The sequence below is a fragment of the Peromyscus maniculatus genome, chromosome 15 (assembly GCF_049852395.1).
Source record: "Peromyscus maniculatus bairdii isolate BWxNUB_F1_BW_parent chromosome 15, HU_Pman_BW_mat_3.1, whole genome shotgun sequence".
Lineage (NCBI taxonomy): Eukaryota > Metazoa > Chordata > Mammalia > Rodentia > Cricetidae > Peromyscus > Peromyscus maniculatus.
In genome coordinates, this window is record NC_134866.1 from 40,065,834 (window position 1) to 40,088,664 (window position 22,831).

Sequence of the window (22,831 nt, forward strand, 5' to 3'; positions counted from 1 at the left end):
GGAGGCAGAGCTAGGCTGATCTTTGTGAGTTCGAGGCCAGCCTGGGCTACCAAGTGAGTTCGAGGAAAAGGCGCAAAGCTACACAGAGAAACCCTGTCTTCAAAAACAAAAACAAAGACAAAACAAAACAAACAAACAAACAAAAGAATAGAACTATGGGGAAAGTCTATGATACAAGAAACAGAGATATGGGTTGAAAACTCATTAAATTTTAAGTAAAAAACTTTAATTAAAAACAGACTAATTCTAAATCGGTTAACTCCAAACATCAAATAAATGATACAGAGAAAGATTACAGAGAAAGCCTTTTTTTGAAAGCTTGAAACAGTGAATCAAGTGCTTTCACTTATGAGTGGTGGAGACTGATTCAGTAAGTTGAGAGTCAAGATGAATTATGTCGAGTTCGCAACACTTGTTGTTTCTGCGGTTTGAAGATCGACTTCTCAAACTATGTGTCAATTTTAATCCTCTTTATTCCTTGGTCAGCCCCCTCTCTTACACAACTACAGCTGTGGTATGACAAAGCCAGTGAATCGTTTTGAAAACTACCTAAACGATGATATTTTTATGTTGGGTGCAAAACCAGCTATTACGTTCTCATTTTAATTTGCCTGATTGAATCCAGGGGTGTTCTGGAATCCGTTTCTGGCAATAAGATACAGAGGGAAAGCATAGGAGAGATATATTCCTCCCTAGAAATGATATTGTACAGTTGGAATTGTATCCTTTTTTCTTTTCTCCCTCTGAGACAGCAGCTGGTATGACGCCATAATATTACTAGCTGGTCTGCCATACTATAATCAGCTGGGGATGATTCTTAAGACATCTTGGAAATACTGGAAAGGAGCATCATGGAGTTATGAGTCATATGTAAGACCAAAAAAAAAAAAAAAGCCTTCCTTTTTCATACCTCTTGCTTGGTACCTACTCATTTATTTGGAAACCTGAGGGCAATTTTACTGTAGCCTAACAAACAAACAAACAAACAAACAAACAAAAAACAGGGCAAACAAACTGTAACCTTCATAGCTGCCCATAGAAGGAGAATGGAAAGGAGAAAAAAAAAAACCTATGCCATTTCTTGTGGTAAGCTGAAATGAAGGTCAGATACATGGTAGTGGGCAGCTAAACGCTGGGGAAGGTGGGTTAGGAAGTTTTGGAGAAAGAGTAAGAAAGACCAACATACCAAAAGGACACACTTAGGTTGTAGTCAGCGTCACAAAGAAATAGGGAAGGAGAAAAGGGAAGTTAAGGCTTTCACAGACAGAAAGGCAGGCACAAGATCTTGTAGGGACTGTACCAAGGGAAAGGAATTCTGGGAAAGAAAAGTACATCACCTCATTAAAGGTATAATTATCCCATCTATCTCTTTACCATGGCTTAAAGTAAACCTGCCTTCATAGGGGTAGTGCCACCTTCTTTTTTTTTTTTTTCTTTTCTTTTATTTTACAATACCATTCAGTTCTACATATCAGCCACGGATTCCCTTGTTCTCCCCCTTCCTGCCCCCCTCCCCTTCCCCCCAGCCCACCCCCCATTCCCATCTCCTTCAGGGCAAAGCCTACCCTGAGGACCGAGATTGACCTGGTAGAATCAGTCCAGGCAGGTCCAGTCCCCTCCTCCCAGACTGAGCCAAGCGTCCCTGCATAAGCCCCAGGTTTCTAACAGTCAACTCATGCAATGAGCACAGGACCCAGTCCTACTGCCTAGATGCTTCCCAAGCAGATCAAGCCAATCAACTGTCTCACCTCTTCAGAGGGCCTGATCCAGTTGAGGGCCCCTTAGCCTTTGTCTCATAGTTCATGTGTTTCCTTTCGTTTGGCTATTCTCTGTTCTTGATCCTGCTGGGATCTCCCGATCCCACCTTCTTCCATGCCCCTTAACCAGGACATGGACCAATTTAGCTTAAAAAAAATGCATGCTTAATCAAAGTTAGTTAACAGTTTGACTTCTTTCCAAGTTCTATCTAAATATTACACAATAGTAAAAAAATAAGAGATTGATATGTTTACCTTCTAGGTACATAATAATCATTTTTTGGAGCCTGTTCTAATGTTAAAGAAATTACAGGGGATATTATCATGTCCCTTGAACTCCATGGTAAAATAGGTCACAGGGGACTATGGTGCCCTTTCAAAATGTCTTATACCTTGGCAAGCCTTGTGTTCTCCTGTTCAGAGAGGCTATCATGTCTCCACTAAGTGAACTTTAAACTGTGTCCGTTCTACAAAGAGAAGGATCAATACAGAGGTCAATTTTTCTCAATGCTTCCAAGATAAGCCACTGGGTAAAAAAAAATGGCCTTTGACTTATTCTTTAAAGATGTGACAACTGGTAGAAGAGTGAATAAAGGGGCCAGAAGTTTGACTCATGCCCAAATGACCTCTGGACACCAGCTTTCTATTGGTCTTTATAATCAAAAGGAAAATGGTTGGAGATGGTGAGATGGTTCAGAGGTGAACAGTGCTTAGTGCTTTTGCAGAAGACCTGGGCTCAACTACCAGCACCCACATGTTGCTCACATTGTCTATAATTCTAGTTCTTATTTTCTAACAATCTCTGTAACCCCTATGGACACTTGCATGCATACAGTGCACATAAAATCACTCAAGCATACACACACACACACACACACAAGAATAAATAAATAATCAATATTTTAAAAACATAGTTATTTGGAGCCAACACATGGTATTAAATACTCAAGAGGAAATTTTGATGAAAGAATCATATGACTGGCATTTTTAAACAATACATGGAATTGCACTCTCCTTACATGCTTATGGACATATGAGATGTTATTTAAACAATCAGTACATACTAATGATTTTCTTTTTAATAAAAAAATTCTTCCCAGATATAAAGTACCATAGTCTTGACTCACTTTCAATACTGCAAGCACATATCTGCAACCAAGAGAGACAAATACATTATCATTTAAACTAAAAAATTTGACCGGGGGTTGGTGGCACACGCCTTTAATCCCAGCACTCGGGAGGCAGAGCCAGGTGGATCTCTGTGAGTTCAAGGCCAGCCTGGGCTACCAAGTGAGTTCCAGGAAAGGCGCAAAGCTACAGAGAAACCCTGTCTCGAAAAACCAAAAAAAAAAAAAAAAATTAATTGTGGTTAAATTTATTCTTTCATTCTCACTCTACAGAACACATCTGGGATGGACCTCAAACTATGATCCTAATCACTCCAGCTGCTCTCCAAATTTCTGAGGACATATCCTGGGTTCATCATTCTTCAGTACATGTTTAGAGGGCAAAAATAAAAATGAGAAGGAACTCAGAAGATGGATGCTCTTGTGAGCCCATCAAGAGATTCTAATAGACTTTGATTTAAGCATTAAATAATATATCCTCTGGCCTGGATTCTCCTGGGTCACTGCCTTGAGTTTGAGATGTTAATAACTCTTGCCTTTGATTTTCCATAATGTCTATTCCCAGGTGGAACTCAAGGCTTTTCTTTCCTGCCCCCACCTGACAGTTATATAAATAAAATCACTGATGCACTTTTGAGGTCTCCTAGATAAGGCCCACTGGAGGGATACCCCAGTGTCACATCTGATACTACCAATGATCCAGTTCTGCACCAGAAGTTAGAGTTATCTCTTCAGTGTGTGAAATGATAAGAACAGAAGGCAGAATTTGGCTATATAGTCAGGGTAAACAGATCTCAAACGTGTTCTGTTTCTTTCTTGGCTAAAAGCTAGAGATTGTCCTTGGTGTTGTCTTAGGTGAACATGAGAAATGCCAGAAGAATTTGAGAACACTGGTTCCTGATCTGGTGCTCAGATGAATTTATTATTACATGTTATAGATGGGGAATGATGAGAGATGACTGGGGGTTTAGAAAAAAACCTGGCATGGCAGCTAAAAGTAGCAACACTGAGAGCAGAAGTTGTATAAATGTCCTTGGTTCTCCAGTGAGAAGTGCCAGTAGGGAGTGCTGGTTTCTTCCCTCCTCCTAAATGAGAAACCCTGTCTGGAGGCTCAACATTCAGGTGGGGACATTCGTCTCTTCAAGTGAACATCTTTCAGACTCGATACCTAGATTGTTCTTAATAGAAAATGGGTTATATTTATTCCTCAATTTCAAGCTATCTCCATGATTTTAGAGTTAACATTTCAGTTATATGTCTTTTTTAAAACGATGAAAGATTGGATTTAAATTGTCTGACACTTCACATTTCCATAAACCTAAAGGCTCTAGAGTCTAGGGTGTCATTCAATGGGCTTATGCTGAACTATACAGCTCATCTAATCAACACTATTGTACTTCATTTCTTAATTATTCCTTTTTACTTTTTTATATAACTATTTCCTTTCCACATTTCCTTTCCTCCCTGCAAACCTTCCCATGTATTCCTCAATGATCTTTTCCAAATCCATGGCCTCTTTTTTCATTAGTTGTTGTATACATTTATGCATATGTTTATGTATGCACACACACACACACACACACACACACATACACACACACTCGAGCAGAGAGAGAGAGAGAGAGAGAGAGAGAGAGAGAGAGAGAGAGAGAGAGAGAGAAAGAGAGAGAGAGATACCTAAATACATACTGACTAAACATGAGCCAGACAAGGACAACAATAGACATGCTAATGTGGATAGGGAAAATCCCAGGAGGCCTCAACCCTACACAAAAAAATCTACAAGCAAAAGCAACTGAAGTTTAGAGCAGGAGAAATAGTCTTCCCCAGGGAAGAACTCACCAATTGGCTATTCAATATCAAATGGTCAGTGTGGAAAACATATGTAATCCAGTTTTGTATAGCTTAAATTCTTGAGTTCCGTGTCTTGGCATTTGAAGATGTAAAGACTGTTAATGCTAATGCTATGTAGTTTAAATACATTTATGGTGATTAATGTTTTCATTTACTCTAATTCAACAAATATATTATGGATAATGGTTTAATTGTGGGCAACTACACTATGTTTTATCAAAAGGGATGCAATTTTTCAGAACACTAGATTCTTCTTAAATGTGCTACATAATAAGTTATCTTTCTCTGTAGAGAGGAGAAATGGCATTTAAATAACATATGTATATATGACATAAAGGTAGAAATAAATCTGTCTACAGGGACAAAATTGACTAATGGGAAGCTGAGAAGTATGAAATAGAAGGTCATTTAAGGGGCAATACAGTCAACATACAATACATACCTGAAAAAATAATTATCTTTGATAAAATATGGAATTTAATGTGCTGATTATTTAGTACATCTTAAACACTCACAGAGATTTATCAACAATACATAGTGTTTTTTAATATGATTATATAGCCGAGGGCCTGAGACATGGCTCAACATTTAAGAGCTCTGAGTTGAAGAGCGGGAAGAGGGATTCTATGAGCAAAGGGAGGCTCAAGATCATGATGGGGAAATCTACAGAGACAACTGTAGCTCCTAGGAACTCACAAACTTTAGACAGACATCTGTGGAGCCTGCATGGGACAAGACTAAGCCCTCTGCATATGGGAGATAGTTGTGTAGCTGAGTCTGTTTGAGGGGCCCCTGGCAGTGGCATCAGGATCTATCCCTGATGCATGAGCTGGCTTTTTTGGAGCCCATTACCTATGGTGAACTCTTATGTGGTATGTACTAAACACTAAAGGCATTTTATCCTTTGAAATTTTCACACAAATATCCACTGTTGTTTGGTCATGTCTATACATATTTCTATCCCTCCAGCTCCCCCCACCTTCCTCCCATCTCCATCTCAACCTCACAGTCTCTTATTTTTAAGCACTCTTCTTAGTCCATTTAGTGCTGCTGATATGTGGATGGATATGGAGTTACCCACTGAGGTATGGTCACCCCCTTCCCAAAGCAAAGTTACTTTTCCTCAGCTGGTAGCAATCAACTGGCAATAGCTCCTGAGCCTTGGGTAGGTCTAATAGAATCCCTTCCCACTCTATGTTGGAAATTTAACTGGTCCAGCAGTTTGGGGCTGATATCCAAAGCATCTGTGTTCATATATGCAACAGCTATTTCAGGTACAGAGCCTAGCAGTAAAGATTTTTAAATTATTAATTCCAGGTTAATGCACAAATACTAATCTCATTTTGGAAAAAAAAAATGTCTACTCAAATAAAGTCTTCTCAATATGTATTGCCCTTTATACATGCATGATAGATGCACTGTGATTGAACCAGGACAGTAAGTATGAACATTTCTATGTCACACATACAAACACATGCATATTTAATTAAAAATGTGTTTTATCTGTGTGCTTGATATTTTTACATGGAAACACTGATTTTTGCAGAAAGTTCTCTGAGGGTATATTTGTACTTAAATGAAAAATGGGTTATGAAACACTAGTATTGATAAGTTATACAGTAAGTAAAAATAAAGCCACGGTTGAAAAATATTTTGTCATCACATCACAAGAGACAAAGGTTTAAAGTTCTTATTCAACTTTCAAAAGCACTGGTATTTTAAACATGCAATTTTATAGTTGTATTTGTAAATGAATGCAAACATATGACTCATAAGAAATATTAGAAAATATTTTTGTGAGATTTATTTATTCAAATATTGTACATCTCTAATTCCTTCTTCCATTATTTTATTTTATTTTATTTTATTATTTATGTATTTATTTTGGTTTTCTTCAAGACAGGGTTTCTCTGTGTAGCTTTGCACCTTTCCTGGAACTTGCTTTGGAGAACAGGCTGGCCTTGAACTCACAGAGATCCGCCTGCCTCTGCCTTCCGAGTGCTAGGATTAAAGGCATGCACCACCATTGCCCAGCCTTCCAGTATTTTTGAAAACAGTATTTTACAGTGGATTCAAAACTGACCCAGATTACGGATGTAGTTTTATACCCAAATATAATATAGCCTCACCACCATTAACTAACCAAATACTAAACCTTCTAAATATAAACCACACAGTAACAGCCTCGAACTTGTTATTCTAGCATTAATGCAGAGACTAAGACTTAATCCCCAACTGACTAAATTATATACAACATATTTTTAGGTTCTGAAGGGGAAATAATATCTTAAAGAAGAATTTTTGACATGTAATACCTTTTTTGCCTAATTTTGTTTCATAATATTTTATTAATATTTATATAATTTCATTCAATATATCTTTATTCCTCCTCTTCCTCCTCCCAACTGCTCCTTTTACACCCTGCTTCTCCTACTCACCTGTTTGTTTCCTCTTCGTTGTTGTTGTTAGAAGAGATTATCTGTCAGCATCTGTGCTGGTCCTCTGGCTTCTACACTCTTCCTTCCTCCTTTTCTTCACTGTTCCCTGAGCTTTAAGTTAGAAGTTGTACTGTAAGTTCATTAATTAAGGTGGACACCCCACAATCCGTTAACCTCTGGATTTTGACCAGTTGTGGTTTCTGTAATAATTTCCATCTACTGCAAAAAGGAGCTTCCTTGATGAGGGAGTGACTAAGATAAGCACCAGTGACAAAATCTTCTCAGTCTATGTTATTCTACCTAATTAGTCATGATTATATAAAAAAATATTTCCCTCTTAACATCAATGAAAGAGTACCCAATATTTGGTCACAGTTTAATAGATTAGGTAACTCATTAAAGAAATATTTATTTTGAACTTTTTGCTATGGAAATATTTATGTTTTTATTTTATTACATGGATTTAATAATGTAATTATTCAATGAGTATTTATTGTTTGGGTATTATTTCTCAGACACTCTTCTAGTAAAAAGAGTACAACATGAAGCAGAAATATACGTTATTTCGTTGTTCCTAATTGCTGTGAAGGAATACAGAAAGCACATAAAGTAATCACATGAAATATATAGGGGTCAAAAAATAATAATTGATTTTGCAGAATCATGCATCAAAGAAAGGAGATGGAAAATGAAAGAAAATATTTTTTGTTCAAAACTCTTACTAAATATTTTGTAAGTAAAAAAATTCAGTAATTTAATATGGATAAACTGATGTTTTTCAAATAATACACATTCCTGTCTTGGCTAAGAAATTCTTACTGCCTGTATTCCACGGACATTGTATCAGCTGATCATCTCAGGAGGCTAACTATTGGGGAAATTATATAGGCCACTCCACGTAGTTAAAAGGAAGATTTATTTAGTGGGTGACTAGCTCAGTCGGTAGAGCATGGGACTCTTAATTCCAGGGTCGTGGGTTCGAGCCCCACGTTGGGCGCCAGATATTGGGAAAATTATATAGGCCACTCCACATATTTAAAAGGAAGATTTATTTAGTGGGTGACTTACAAATGAAGGAAGAAATAGGTTGCGGGGGTCTGGGGAAGGTGTATTGCAGTCCAGCGGTGTTCTCTGAGCTCTGCTCAGTCAACCTCCACCGTCCAGGGTCCAGGAACAGAGAAAGAGCATGTCCATCCAGGTCTCGGGTCTCCAGACGCCTCCCTTGGCCCCGCCTCGAAGGTGTACAGTTGCCAGAGTCTCAACGGGGGTTGGAACTTCCAGAACCAAGCTTGAATAGCTACCCACTACAGCTAACTACATAGACTGATCACCCCCACAGCACAGATAAGCACAAACTGAGTATTTCACAGAGTGTCCCCCGATTCCACGCACGACACATGCCTTAACCTGACTTTTAAAGCATATGTACCAGTAAATTTATGCAGACTAAGCAGGTAATATTTAGGAATATATATGTATGCAATAACAATTGATGAAAAAAGAGGCAATGGATTTGAGAGCAAGGAGTAACCTCTTAAAGGAGGGTCTTGAAGGTGGAAAGGGAAGAGTGAAATGTTGCTATTATAACCTCAAAACTTTGAAAATACAGTGGACATTTGTAAGTACTTCTGAAACAGTTATCATACAAATGTACTTTAAATGCACTGGTCATCGGGGTAATGAAATTTAAAACAATAAGGAATAATCATACACCTGTTAGAATTGCTACTATTAAGAAACTAAAAGATAACATGTGGGTCAGAATGCAGACAATGCCAGAAGCCCGCCCATGCACCAGGGACAGATCCTGATCCCCCTGCCTAGGTGCCCCCCAAATAGTTCGAGCCAAACAACTCTCTTGCATGTCCAGAAGGCCTATTCCAGTCCCATGGGGGCTCCACAGCCACCAGTCCACAGTTCATGGGTTTCCAGTAGTGTGGTCCACCATATCTGCACATCCTCCCATCATGATCTCGACGTCCCTCACCTGCAGTATCTCTCCTCTCTCTCTCATCAATTGAATTCCCAGAACTCAGCCTGGTGCCTGGCCGTGGATCTTTATATCTGCCTCCATCTTTCCCTGGACAAAGGCTCTAGGATTACAGCTAGGTTATTTGCTAGGCTGGTCACCAAAATAGACAGGTCTAGTCACCCTCGCCTCTGGTGTGACACCTTGCACAGCCTTGGTGCAGTGGGAAGGGGCTTGGATTTGGGGGATGTGGGGATGCAGGGTGGCTTGGGAAAGAGGGCTGGGGGTGGGAGGATGGAGGCGGGGTCTGTGGATAGCATGAGGAGTGAGTAGATAATTTCTTAATAAAGTAAAATAAAAAAGAAAGCACATCCAGAAATAAAACCCAAAGTTTATCAGAAATATATTTGTTGTGACAGTGTCAAGAGAACTCAAAACACAAAATGATTAATCCAAGAAATGACTTTTAAATAACTTGAAGCTTAAATAAAAAATAGTAAATTTGGGTTTGTACCTCAGATTACATAATAATGATTAAAAATGAAGTATAAACCTAAGTATGAACACTCGATAATTTTTCATGAAAATTAATGTGCATGTAGGAGTTATGGTATAAGTAACGCTCAAATTATAATAACATGAAACATCTAAAACAGTACAAGTATATTCTGCTGCTACTTCTTCAAGAGTAACTGAGATTTCATCTTAAAATCCCAAATAAAAGTGTATCTGACCTCCTTGAATACCTCTGATGTTGGGATGCCAAGCATGTCATGAACTGATGGCCTTTCATACTGTGAAGAATAACTGAAGCATCCATGTAGAGCTTTACTTCTAAAAACACTTAATAAAGATCTATGAATTGATAGCTGTTCATCATTTCAGTAAATTTTCCTACCCCAGCCCTTCATATTCAAGCATTCATATTATGAATTTTTGTTGGTGGTTGTTTTATAAATGATGTAAGCTAAATTTGTACATCAACAAAGCTGAGATCATTGAGTTAAAGATTCAGTGCCCTTACTAAAATTATCAAGCTAAATATGTAAGCATAGAGAACAAAAAGTAATCCAACATATTAGTCTTTGTCATTATGTTTTTAACTTCCAAGGACATCTTAAATCTAGTGTGTATTTTCTTCCTTGGCTAGCATCAATAATTCTTTTCAGTAAATCAAAATATAAAACATGAGAGATTTTAACGTGTGTTTTATATGTGTCTTTTCTTAATCTTTGTGTATTTATCCCTGCTTTCTTCAGTGAACTATATTGACAAGATTCTATGATGATGATGGATAATACATATAATGCATTTCATTCATATTTTATTTAATATTAAAAATAATCTTGAACAATATAATATAATATAAGGTACAAATGTGTCGATTCTGCCCTTAGAGTGCTTGGGAGAGACATAAGCTTATACAATTTTGGGTGTTAGCTAGTCTGATAGATACAAGTGCTTTTCTGACACATTAAAAATTTATCTCTAATGCAAAAGAGTGTCTTTAGACAAACAATAAAATGGTTTAAAATACTAAGGGGACTGTTTTGGCCTTTGCATTTTAATCCCATTTCCCGATTCTTTATTATGAACCCTATATATTATCTACTTGAATAAACTCCTACAGTTATAATAAACAGAAATTTACATTTTCAACATGTTTTCTCAGAAAATACTTAATTATATAAGCTAAGGGTCACAGAATTACTTCAAAACCCATAAAATTTAATCTGTGTATAATTCACTGAAAGTGTTAGAAGAATATCCCATTGGAAATAATCTAATAAATATGGAGCAGAAACATGTAAGTCATTTAGACAGACTTTTAAAAGTATGTTGTTAGAATTGAAAATATTTTTAACAGGATGATTGACAGAATATCAAATTTTATGTTTTAAATTAAAACAAATATAAAGTCCTTATTTTAAATAAAAATTACCCTCTATATGCATCTCATTGACTTTTTAATGCAAGTTTTTCATTAAAATAGAAACATAATATGAGCTAATGTTGTCCTTATGGTCACCTAAATCATATCAGTATAAGCAAAAATTTTTTATCCTTATCTGAAATATATATAAATTTATTATTATTCAAAAATAAACAAAAGTGGAAGTACATGATAATTTATATTTTATTTAATTGCATTACTAACTACATATTCACAAGAAAATACTTTTCAAACATTAAGATATAAAAGATTCAATCATTTTATACAATAACCTTAAGTGTATATATAAAAAATAGAACATTCAAAGTGAAACTTCTTAAAATATCCATGCAATTAATTCTGTTTCCTCGGGAGTGACCAGATGCAATAACTGAGTTTCCCTCTTCTATTGTGCCATTATATGATAGTTTTATTTTTCAATTTTATATAAAAATGTGTGCTTTCTTTATTGCTTTGTAAATTATTTTTAATATTTTTTTTTCGGAGCTGAGGACCGAACCCAGGGCCTTGCGTTTGTTAGGCAAGTGCTCTACCACTGAGTTAAATCCCCAACACGTATTTTTAATATTTTTATTACACGTATATTTTTAAAAACAATTTGTCATGTTCATTTTTATGTTTTTACTTGTTCAGTTTATGTTGGAGTTACTTTTTTATGATAAAGAATTGAAATTGCTAACCTATTTAGGCTCTGTGTAGCCACTTTCATTACCATAGTTTACAAAGTGCCTCTTGCTTTACTAAAGTTATTAAAATATTTGTCTTAAATGCTTTTATGTAACAAGACATTTACTGTCATTTTTAGTGTCTTTTTATATTACTCTAGCATTACTGTATTATAAACATATCTGTATATTTTCACAGTAGGCTAAAAATTATTTCAATGCAGTTCTTATTACCATTATTTGTTCTTTTATGCCCAATACTACTGAATAATGGTCATTGTAGTATGTTGGGGATGATATGCTAAACCTACCACAGTCTTTCATCAACCCAGAGAGGTAGGAAGAAGCAGAAGCTGAGTTGGAAGAGAAATGGGAAAAGGTAAGGTGATCAAAGACTAAGAATTTTTGGCTAGAATGAAATTATTGCTTTCAAACATGGTATGGTGAAAATAGTTAATGAATTAGTGACAGCCTTGTTAATGTTGGATTTTTGCATATATATACATTAGTTCTTTCATTTTGTATATTTTATACAATGTGTTTTGATTTTTTTTATCACTTCCTCAACTTCTCTTAGATTCATCTTCCCTCCCTACCCACCCAACTTTGCTCTCCTCTTCTTTTGTCTTCTACAACCAACAAGTCCAGATTGTGGTGGTCATGGAGGTCATAGAGTTCTCTTCTCTCTCTCTCTCTCTCTCTCTCTCTCTCTCTCTCTCTCTCTCTCTCTCTCTCTCTCTCTCTCTCTCTCTCCCTCTCCCCTCTCTTGCTCCCTTGTTCTCTCCCTCCCTCCCTCTCTTTGTCTCCTCCATCTCTCTCTCTCTCTGTCTCTCTCTGTCTCTCTCTCTGTCTTGCTCTCTGTCTCGCTCTCCAATAGCTACCAATTCCCAATTGAGGTGTTCAAATTCATACCCAACTGAGCTATCCCAGCTGGATTTGGTGTGATTTGAGCTTACACAAATCTTGCAATGCTGTCTCAACTGCAATGACTTTATATGTGCAACTTCCCTGCTGTGCACGAAGACAGTTTCCTTGAAGTCATCCAATATTCCTGATTCTGACTCTCTTTCCTCCCCATGTCCCACAGTAATCCTTCCACCTTTGAAGAGAGGTTCCGTATACATGTTCCATTTATACATGTATTCAGTAGTTTCCTACTCTCTGCACCTTGGTCAATTGTGGATTTCTGTGTTAAGTACCATCAACTATAAGTATAAGTATCTTGGATGATAATTAAATGATGCATTAATGTATGAATGTGATGATAAGAATGAGACATCAACCTATGTGTTCTCCCAGTACTGTCCCTTTCTAGTTTGCAGGTTTCTACAGTCACTCCATGGTCTATATTCCCATCTGAAGATATGGAGCTAGGAACCTCAGATGAGAGAAAACATGTGATATTTGTCTTTCCCTGTCTGAATTGCCTCACTGTATATAATCTTTTCTTGTTTTGTCTGCTTAAATGCGAATTTCTTGATTTTATTTTTTATAGATGAGAAGTATATACACCACATTTTAATAATTCATTCATCTGTTCAATGACATTTAGGTTCTTTCCATTTCTTGTGTTATTGTGAATAGAGTGGCCATGAACACAGTTCAGTATCTGTGGAGTAGACTGTCAAGTACTTTCACCATATCCCAAAGAGTGGTTTAGCTGACTCATAAGGTAGACTTATTTTTAGCTTTTCAAGGATCTTCCATACTGATTTCCAGAGTGGCTGCACCAGTTTACAAAACCACACAAAGTGAATCAGAATTTCCCTTTCTCCATGTCCTCCATAGTATTTTACAAGAGATGATGAATGATAGGAAGATAAATGATAAGTCAGAATTCGAAGAAATAGGTCTCATTATAAAATTTTCATGAATACATGTCAATAGATTCTATCCCTATATATCTCCCTCCCACATGAACGTCAATATTCTCTCCTCTCTTCTTTTGGCTGTTACATGCTTTCTCCTATACAGTTCCACACTTTGCATTCAAATGACATATATATCGTTACTGTCTCTTTGTTATCCCTTCTTCTTTCAATTAAGGCCTCTTTCCCCTCTTCCCCTGATCATGGTCTCTTTTCATGATCTACACACACACACACACACACACACACACACACACACACACACTCACACACACACCATTTAAATCTAGATTCTACATTTTTTCTTTATATTATCCTAGGGATCTTTCTTTGCTTGCATTTTGGCTAAAACAGTTATATATATAAAAACTTACAGATGAACTCACTTCATCTGATTAATATTAATTTTGATGAAGTTTGAGTATAGTATTGTCATAACTTACATTAATCAAGTACATTTTTTAATCAATCAATACTAACCATGATAGGATTCTATTTTTATCACCTCATATTAATCCCATGCTTAGTACCATTGTATGTTCAAATTATTTTTACATAATCAGCTAACATGGTTATAAAATATTGACTCAGCGGTAGTTATCATTTTGATACTATTTAATAATGTTGTCTAACACATTGTGTGCTCAGCTGATTCCACAGGTAACTGCAACTATGAATCAATACTATTCATTATTCCTCAGATTTTTGGCTCATGCCTGTTTCTGTTACAGCATCACATCCAGGGTCCCATGCTGCACTCAAGTCTCCTTCCTGCTCTGAATTGTGTTTCCTTGCATTGATTGCCCTCAGTGTTCCGAGAGCTGATGAAGCATTTTGTAGAATTTCTATCAATGGCGAAATTTCTGATACTTTTAGTTTTTCATAATATTAAACAGTAATTATGGGATATATGAGGAAGAAGACCCTAAAGATGAGGTATTACTCTTATCACTTTTATTACAAGTGATTATTATACCTATTTTTGTCATTATTGGTATGAGTTTTGAACACCTGGTTTAAGAAATGTTGGTTAGATTTTGCTACAATAAGGCCTGTATTTTCCCCTTCTTGTATGATACTGTACTTTTACAGAAATTCAGTGTAGAGCACATGTAAGGGGAATCAAGTTCTACTTCCTGAAGAACAACAATATTAATAAAAATTATTTAAATTGTTTATGTCCAAGATACTTGCCTATTAATTTCTGTATTACTACTAATCATTTTAGATTAGAATAATGAATATTTATTGAATGATTTGGTGATAATCCAACAGTATTATTTTCATGAAATCATACATTATTGATTAATAAGGACCATGTGTTAATTCTTGTCTTATTCATGTTCCTTCACACCACTGTTGTAGATGCAGTGTGTGCCAATACCTTAAGAAACTGTTTTACTACTTGCCTACCACATCTCAAGCCTCTTGCATGTGTCTGAAGATACTTTGTTTATTACATATAAAACATTATATAGCAAAATCAAGTTTCAACATCTAATATGTGTTTAATCAAGATTTCTAAGGTATTATATTTATTTTAAATAATTTGTTTAATTTATAAGATAAAACTTGACAGAGAAGTTATGTTAGGAATATTAAAGTTGTATACTTATTCTTGTGTAATAAAGTTAAATTAATAAATAAACTTGATCCGCTAAGGCTACCATTTCCCATAACAGATATAGTTTTAAAAATATATAAATTGGAAAAAATCATGATAAAATGATTTACGTTGAAGTTATTTTTCTTGTTAAAGCTAAAGACAAACTTTGTTTAAATTAGTAAAGTTGATGGAGAAAAAATAATGTAGAATAAACCTATAGACTACAGGATATATAGTAAAAACATGGCTTTCTCCTAAACAATATAGTGAAGGTTTATATACATAATTACTGAGTTTACATGAAAAAGTCTATGGTGATATTTTATATGTGCTGAAATGTGATTTTATTTGTATGTTAATAAATAAAGTTGCCTGGGGGTTAGAGCTAATAGCAAGCCATGTAGCAGAAGTCTGGCAGTGGTAGCATACACCCTTAATCAGATCACATGGCAGGCAGAGTCTGTGTGTTCAAGGACACAGCCAACATGATGACACATGCCTTTAATCTCAATACCAACCATAGAGACCTGGAGGTCTGTATAGGCAGGCAGTGATGCTGAAGTCATGTGGTTGGGTTTAGAACCAATGATAAGGCAGAACAGAAGGTCAATAAAAAATACAGACACACAGGAAGTAGGTCTCTTTCTCAGGGGAAGGACAGCAGCAGCAGCAGGTGGTAAGAAGGTGGTCTTGGTCTCAGCTCTTAGCTACTGCTCTCTGATCTCTGGGCTTTTAACTCTGCATTTGGCTCTGTGTTTCTTATTTAATAAGACCGTTTAGAATTACATCTACAAACTTTGTGGGACATTTTTTGACTAATGATGGATGTGGGAGGGCCCAGCTCACTGTGGGCAGCTCCACCCCAAGCAGGTAGTCATAAATTGTATAAGAAAATAGGTTGAGCAAGACAATAAGAAGCCTTCTTTCATGGCCTCTGTTTCAGTTCCTGCCTCTGGATTCCTGCTCTGAAGAAGTGTAAGGTGAAATAAACCATCTCCTCCAAAGTTGCTTTTGATCTTGGGATTTATCACAGCAATATAAAACTAAATAAAACAGTATGACAATCTATCATTAGGAGAGAAGCATATTGGAATATTAGCCAAAACCTCTGTACATACTGAAATTCAAAGCCTCCTCATATTCACCCCATTACACTACTTCACCCTTAATGTGCTGCATCTCCCAGAGAGAAGGCAGTAATCGTCACAGCTCCAATTATATTAACTTAATGAATGCATACTTTCTTATTATCCATATAGTTTATGTGATGTTCAGAAGTTTGGGGGCATAAAAACTGTAAGTGAAATCTATATAAACCACATTAAATTATGCTTTTAGTAAAAAAAAAAAACAGTATGACAAAAATGTTTTAGATATGTCCATTCAGGTTACTCCTTTCTTAGTTCTTATTTTATTTTATAACTGTAAAATATTTTCTAAACCTTATATTATTTTTGACTTTATAGATGTAAAAAAGTCATTGTAATATATATAGATCATTATTTTATTTTCTGTATGTGTACAGACACAGTTGAATACTTCCATTAAAATTGCTCATATTATTTTTGATATCTCTTTCATTCCTAAGAACATTCAGAACTGTGTCATTATTTAACATAGCAGATAGATATGTATTTTGCTACATTTGGAAATAAATTATTTTGAAAAATAATATAGCAAGCTATATTTTGAAAAAACTAGATTCCTTATTTTAGCTTTCCCATTTTCACAGGAAGCTTTTGAATATTCTGAAGAGATTTCTATGAAGGAAGTCAGCCACTTCTGGAATCTTTCTCTTCTATATTTTCTTACATCCATTATGTTCAGAAGTCTTACCGGTGGCCCATTTCATGAAGTAACACAAATTATGTACAATGAGTCATGACTTAATCAAAATCATGTATTTAAACCAGTCATTACAAATCATAACACTACAATCAACAATTGACAAATGTCCTATATAATAACCAAAAAAAGCACATTTGTAAGATGAAAACAGCTTACAGATAGTCTTTGAAAATGTGTATTTTGTAGTTGTTAATTTATAGTATTACTTTATTATATAATTTGTCCCTTCTTATAAATAAAGTCAGATAGTGTGTTGAAAAGAAATTAGACTATTAGAAGTATCTACGATATTATCAATTACCTACTAACACTTCTTTCATCAATAAGGATTACAAAGTTATGATTTGTTGTAAACTCCAGGGTAAATTCTTATTCCCACTAACTTTAAGCCCATTGCTTCTTTTTTTCCATAATTCGATTAGTTGTGCCTGAGGTAAAAGGTCTTTCCAGATCAATCTGAAATTGAGTGATGCTATATTACAGTATGTGACAAGTATTTTCTTTTACCCATGGTATAAATAAACATCTGTAGTAATCAATATGATGTGTAAAATTAATTTAGCAGCTCAAGGTCAATGCCTTGGACATATTGAATACATGGAAATAGTAATGAAGGATGTAACCTGTTGATTTATTAGACTCATAGGGAATGGCTTCTTATTGAAAATTAAGCAACACTGGCAAAAAGCTTAACCAAGTAAAGTAGGTGATGAGGAGCCCCTTGTCATAAAATTAAGGGAGATTTTAATGTGGAGTTTGATTTTGCAACCTGTGTTCTATAGGAAAAGACAAACATGGCATTAATTCGGGGTTGTTTTCTGAATTATAGTGGTATAGAATGAAGAGTACATAGATCACTTTTAAAGGCATATTTGAGTGTTAGGCTAGCACTTTAGGCATAAGTAGAGCATGAAGCTGGAATGAATAATTCTCAAGCCGGATATCTTAAGAAGTCTCCACAGAAGATCAATGCCAAGTGGTGGAATAAAGAACAATGGATTTGGAAACAAATACAAAAGCCACAGATAAGAAATTTTATTAATGATGCTTAGCTACAAAAGAATGGGTGGGTCTGTTGCAGTCTTTTCTGGAGCTACTTCTGCTCAGTCAGCTGGTTTCTAATCAGATTAATTTTGTGAGAAGTCTTTGAGCTAAAGTCATTTTTAATGAACACAAAGTTAAATTATATGAAGGGAATTCAAAATTGATAAGACACTACACTCTTATTTACTTGGGATGTGACCATTTTGTGACGGAATGATATTCTTGTTTTTGGAAGGCAGACTTAAATAATTTCTGATATCAAAATACTCTTAAAACATATTCTATGAAGAAAACTAAAACATCCTGTTTTGATGTTTTCTTCATTTACTAAAATTGTGAACATCAATTGATATGCTGCTATGGATAGGAAACTCTCACAGGACTTTCTTTACCGTTGGAAGAACTACAGAAGATAGATCATTTCTGAGAGATGAGAAACAGTGGTCTCCACAGACTTGCCCCTTGGTGGTAGGTAAGCAAATTCCAAGAAGTCAGACTTAAATATATATGAGCAACACTAAATGAGCTCAGAAAATTTTATTTGTAAACATATATGTAAAAACATTGTGTAACATTTATAATTACAGAATAAAAAGCCACAAATTTGAGAAGAAATGGGAGGAGCACTGGAGGAGTTGGAGAGTGAATAGGGTGTGGGATAATGATGTAAATACTGTACTCATATATAAAATTATCAAAATACTTTTTAATTCTTGCTCTCTTTTGTTCTCTCTCCTCCTCCTCCTCTTCCTCTCTTCTCTTCTCCTATCACTCCCTTTCTCCTTCCCTTCCTTCCTCATTCCCTCCTTCCCTCCAGTGTGTGTGTGTGTGTGTGTGTGTGTGTGTGTGTGTGTGTGCACATGCACATACACACTATGGTATGCAAGTAGAAGTCAAAACACAACTTACTGGATTCAGGTCTCTTTCCAGCATTTGGAATCTAGAGATGGCTCAGGTCATTGGCCTTGGGGTCAGTCATCTTTACTGGCCTAATGCTATTTTCGTAAATCAATACTTTAAATTCAAATCTTATGCAGAAAATGGGATATAAGTATTGGTCTAAATGCCTATGTAATTTATGCATATGATAGGATATTTTTTAGCAATTAATAGAAGGAAATGTACAGCAAGCAAGTACTTCAAAAATATATTGAAATTCTAATTAAATGATAACATATTTCATAACTCCATTTAAACGGAGTTAAAAATGTACCTATAAAATAGAACATAGATTAGGTGTATTCAAAGTCTGAATGTAGGATATGAGCTAATTGTTGAATTAGTGCAAAGAAATGTAAGTGTGTGATTGTGTGCTGTTGAAACAATTTATCAATACTATACTTAGTAGACAAGATTTTCAATTTTTTTAGAAAGTTTGAAAAGATCTACATCTTTTAACTAGATACTTCGGAAAGCATCAAAATAATAAAATTATTTAATTGCTGTATTGCAAAAATCCTGTATTGTAAAAATATGACTAATATTCAATACATAAATATATAATGCCCCTTACTAACTAAAAGATATGGGAGTCTGGAAAAGAGACAGGAGGCCTGAAATTTCCAATTTTTGAGTATTTTAACTCTTTGTTCTTTTACAGAAAAATACTTGAAACTATGTAGTGTGTAGTATTATGTTTATTTGTGATATTTCTGAAGGTTGAATTTATAAAATCCAGACGGTTTTCTGGTGTCTTCTGAGGGAAACTCCCTGCTTCTGAATAGTGCCCTGTTGCTGTGTCTTCAAGTGGCAGAGTAGCAGGAGCTGGCAGCTTTTCCCTCCTGTGAGGGTCCTAATCCTGACTTCCTGGGAAGCACCTCATGCTTCAATCCCCGCCTAAAGGCCTTCTCTATTAATTCGGTCACATCTGTGATTTGATTTCAACCCTACATAAGTTTATGGAACATCTAGACCATATCATTGCACTTGTTTTTATTTGCTATGAATTATTCCCTTAGCATTAAAAAAAATGTCACCCTAGAGACACCACAGATCCTTTTATGTTAGTTTGAATTAATAATATCTGAATGATATAATAGCCACCATGCTTCATGGATTTATTGATTATACAAAAAAGCAAGAGTGAATAACATGGATATCAGCTTATTGTCTAGTCGATATTTTGAATTATATTAAAAAATATACACAATTGTTATGCATGTTTTAACTCAATATTTTCCTAGAATTTATAATGTATACTTTCACGCCACTTAAAGTGAACCTTCAATATAAATTGATCATTTATTTATAAACTCTAAGTGTGAGAATAAAGTTTGAATTCTTTTAAATTAAGATGTGTAGTTAGATATTGACTTGGGCATCTTTAGGATAATTAAACTTGAAATTTTTATCTCATATATTAAAGCTGCTAAAAAATAAACAATGAAATTGATTAATATGATTCAATGTCTAATTTTTAAATATTTTGTACAGTTAATATGACATATCAGTGATTAAATTTTCCTGGTTTCTCTCTGAATAAATTCAACACTGTAGTAAACATGTTTGTACAATCAGTAGCTTGAGAAATATCAAATTTTCTCCAGAATATAATTTACTTATTTTTCTTCTTAGCATACCTATTTACTGTTACTCTACCTATATATTATTCCCATATGTATGGCAATAATATATATTACATATGTTATAACTATAGTTTATTGGTTCATAAATCTTTAAGAATTCTGTTTTTATACTGCTGTATGAATAATATGAATAATTAAGTTGAGTCATTATAGCAGCCATCAAGATTCACCTAAAATGAAAAAAAATAAGATGATAGTTTGTGTTATGAATATTGTCAGATCAAAGAAGTCTAAAAAGAGCCTTGTGGGAAAAAACTAATGGAGCTTTCAAGAAATTTACTTTCAATAAACAGCAGTTTAGTATATGTTTTCCAGGTACACACTTAGAGTGTCATTAAGTTCTGGAGAAACACTAATAGTTGAGAAGAGGAAATCAGATGGTACTCTTCCCATAATTCCCCAATTATCTCCATTTTTGATTGCATATCTGTAGGGATCTAGATAAACTACACAGTCTCAATAATCAGGTGCATCTGACTTTTGGCTTTGGTATAGCTTTTCCCATTAAACAATAAAACAAATTCATGTCTTAGGAAATAACTGTCAGGGCTTTCAGCATAAAATAGAACTACTGTATGATAGAACACTGAAAATGTGTGTGTGTGTGTATGACATAAATCTGGGTATACACCGATATACAATATATATGATATTATATATTACATGATATGCAGGTGTATATGATATCATATACACAATATAGTATACTGATATTATCGGTACATATATAGTGTATAAAATGAGCTGTTCAGCTCTACAAAGAAGAGTAATTCTGCCATGTGTAACAACCAGAATGAAATTAGAAGTCATTACTTTGTGACAAGGCACAAACCGGAACACCAATATCGCTTATATAACTTATGTGTGAGATCTCAAGACATCAAACTCAGAAAAAGAGTGTACAAAGACGGTTTGTTTTTAAGGGGTTCTGGGGAAAAGTGGGAGTGTTCATAGGATTTTTAACAAAGTTTGCAAATTTTAAAATGAATAAGTTGAATACCCTTCAGCAGAGTGCAAGTTTCTTAGTTTCATTCAGGAAAAGATGCAATTCTTCTTTGTTATTTTGTTTAATTAATTAATTAATTTCCTGTCTATCTATCTATCTATCTATCTATCTATCTATCTATCTATCTATCTATCTATCTATCTATCTATCTATCTATCTATCTATCTATTTTTGGTTTTTAGAGACAGAGATTCTCTGTGTAGTTTGGCTGTCCTGAAACTCTCTTTGTAGACCAGGCTGGCCTTAAACTCACTGAGATCTGCCTTCCTCTTTCTCCCAAGTGCTGGGATTAAAGGCATATGCCATTATGCCAACCTTAAATTAATTCTTAAATCAAATACTATAACTCTTAAATTTCCCAAACATCAGGGTTATTTTAAGAGAGTTAAGGATTAGGGTTTGGGCTAGGGCTAGGATTAGGGTTAGGTCGCACTTAACTTGCTTAATGTAGCTTGGTTCTCTTATGGGACTCCTAACAGTGGAAATAGGGGCTGTCACTTTTACTGGCTTTTGGGACTATACTCCTCATCCTGGGTTGCCCTTTTCAGCCTTAATACATTCGGAGGTGCTTAATCGTACTGCAACTTGATATGCCATGCTTTGTAGATACTCATGGGAACAGAGGGAGGGAGTGGGGGAGGGACTCGGAGGAAAGAAGGGAGGGAAAACTGCAGCCAGGATGTGAAATAAATGAAAAATAAACTTATTTTAAAAGTTACATTAAAAAAATACACTAATAAAATATATAGGTTGACTAAGGAAACTAAAGGATTCACAAAATGGCAATGCAATTTGATAAAAATGCAAATTATTATAAAAATCATTTTGTGTCATTGAATAATAGCATCCTGTAGTACTCCCCAACAGTAAGATGTAAACCATAAATGTATATTCTCAGGCCCTTCTGACAAAATATTTTCTATTAAATGGAAAATTATATGTTTGTACTTAGAAGTAAAGTTATTCTAGGAGTAATAAAATAAACTTTTACAACATAAATATGTAAGAACCCCTAATACACTTCATCAGCAATGGGTTCCTTATCAGATGAAGTGGGAAAAGCGGCTCATCTCACACACTGTTCTAACTTCCAGGATCCTCTTCCCAAAT

General features: G+C 35.0%; 1 protein-coding gene and 1 long non-coding RNA gene across 8 annotated transcripts in view; one reads left to right on the top strand and one right to left on the bottom strand.

Moving 5' to 3' along the window:
* The window catches only part of LOC121822746 (uncharacterized), a 73,690-nt gene extending 71,536 nt beyond the window's left edge, over positions 1-2,154 (bottom strand). The window contains exon 1 of one of the 7 annotated variants that reach the window (XR_006063954.2): positions 1,749-2,149. Coding sequence is in view for 1 of the 7 variants with exons in the window: in XM_076551871.1 (XP_076407986.1) it covers positions 1,749-1,804 (56 nt within the window). In the remaining 6 variants the exon portion in view is untranslated. Of the gene's footprint in view, positions 1-1,748 lie in introns of all 7 variants that reach the window. The other 6 variants (XR_013044737.1, XR_006063955.2, XR_006063956.2 and 3 more) reach the window with 6 other exon arrangements.
* The window catches only part of LOC143268673 (uncharacterized), a 39,140-nt gene that overhangs the window by 2,376 nt on the left and 13,933 nt on the right, over positions 1-22,831 (top strand). The gene's annotated exons all lie outside the window — the stretch shown is intronic.